The sequence below is a fragment of the Sinocyclocheilus rhinocerous genome, unplaced genomic scaffold (assembly GCF_001515625.1).
Source record: "Sinocyclocheilus rhinocerous isolate Xijiao unplaced genomic scaffold, SAMN03320098_v1.1 scaffold1930, whole genome shotgun sequence".
NCBI classification, from domain to species: domain Eukaryota; kingdom Metazoa; phylum Chordata; class Actinopteri; order Cypriniformes; family Cyprinidae; genus Sinocyclocheilus; species Sinocyclocheilus rhinocerous.
The window spans coordinates 264,942-266,218 of NW_015661869.1; the positions used below are offsets into that span (position 1 = coordinate 264,942).

General features: G+C 33.0%; 1 protein-coding gene across 1 annotated transcript in view; it reads right to left on the reverse strand.

Moving 5' to 3' along the window:
• LOC107726576 (kunitz-type protease inhibitor 1-like) overlaps positions 1-1,277 on the reverse strand; it is a 25,304-nt gene that overhangs the window by 19,449 nt on the left and 4,578 nt on the right. Inside the window, exon 3 of the mRNA XM_016536211.1 lies at positions 727-884. Within this exon, the coding sequence (XP_016391697.1) occupies positions 727-884 (158 nt within the window). The remainder of the gene's footprint in view (positions 1-726; positions 885-1,277) is intronic.

Sequence of the window (1,277 nt, forward strand, 5' to 3'; positions counted from 1 at the left end):
AATCTTGAATTTTAGGGACATTCTAACTACGTTCTCTAGGCTCCATCACGCAGTGAGTTTGTTGCCCGGCATCATATTTGTCATAAATCAGCTGTATGAAATGTCAGATGACCCACGTAGGACACTCTGCAAGTGTGTTACATGCGTTAATAATTAATCTAATTAACCCGTTAAATCTCCAGCCCTAATTTTAAAGCATTCATTATATTAAAATACTTATCTATTCTTTGTTACACCTTTAGAAAGTATAATTCATTAAAAAAAGCATGAAAAAAAAAAAAAATCTCAACCAATATCAGTAATGCTTTACTTGAAGCATTTCTATGTAATGCATTATTAAAGTCTTTTAATGCATTAATTATGCCTTGTTATAATACATTGTATGATCGCATGAATAATTATAACAGTTATAATATATTATAATGCTTCGTAGTTACACATCATAATTCATATAAAAAGATTATTCATATGCATGTAGCAAGGAATCTGTAAAATGCACATTAACTTTGAATATATTTATTACTATTATTTTATACTTTTTTTTTTACAATTATTTATGAAAAGATATGATGCATTATAATATACATTATGAATACCTTTATAAAGCATCATACATAAAGGCTTCAAATAAATAAAAAAAGGAATTAAAAGGGTAGTTTAACAGTCATACATTGGCACAATTTGTTTTTTCAGAAATTCTTATTCTAATAATGAACCTGAGCCCACCGTCATAACTGCTGATGGGTCTCCAGACACCTTTTCCCACTCATATTTTACAATCTTTTTATCGTCTTTGCTCTCAATGCCGTTCAGAACCACATCTTCTTTGGGCTGAACGACTCTGTCCTGCCCGGTCACTGCGATTGGATGTTTGTCCTCCACATCTGCAAGAAATCAAAACACTGCAGCGATGAAACATTATGCAATATGAAACAACAACGGTGGGAATTGCACAAGATGCCAAGAATGATAGCGAGTAAGCAAGCCAGAGCTTATGAGAGAACACTGCAAGATGGATCTTGTATACTGAAGATCAGTAGATAGGGTGAGTTAGAAGAACTATTAAAGGGGTCATATGATGCTGCTAAAAAGAACATTATTTTGTGTATTTGGTGTAATGAAATGTTTATGCGGTTTAAGGTTCAAAAAACACATTCTTTTCCACATACTGTACATTATTGTTTCTCCTCTATGCCCCACCTTTTTGAAACGCGTCGATTTTTACAAAACTCATCGGTCTGAAAAAGCGAGGTATGCTGTGATTGGCCAGCTATCCA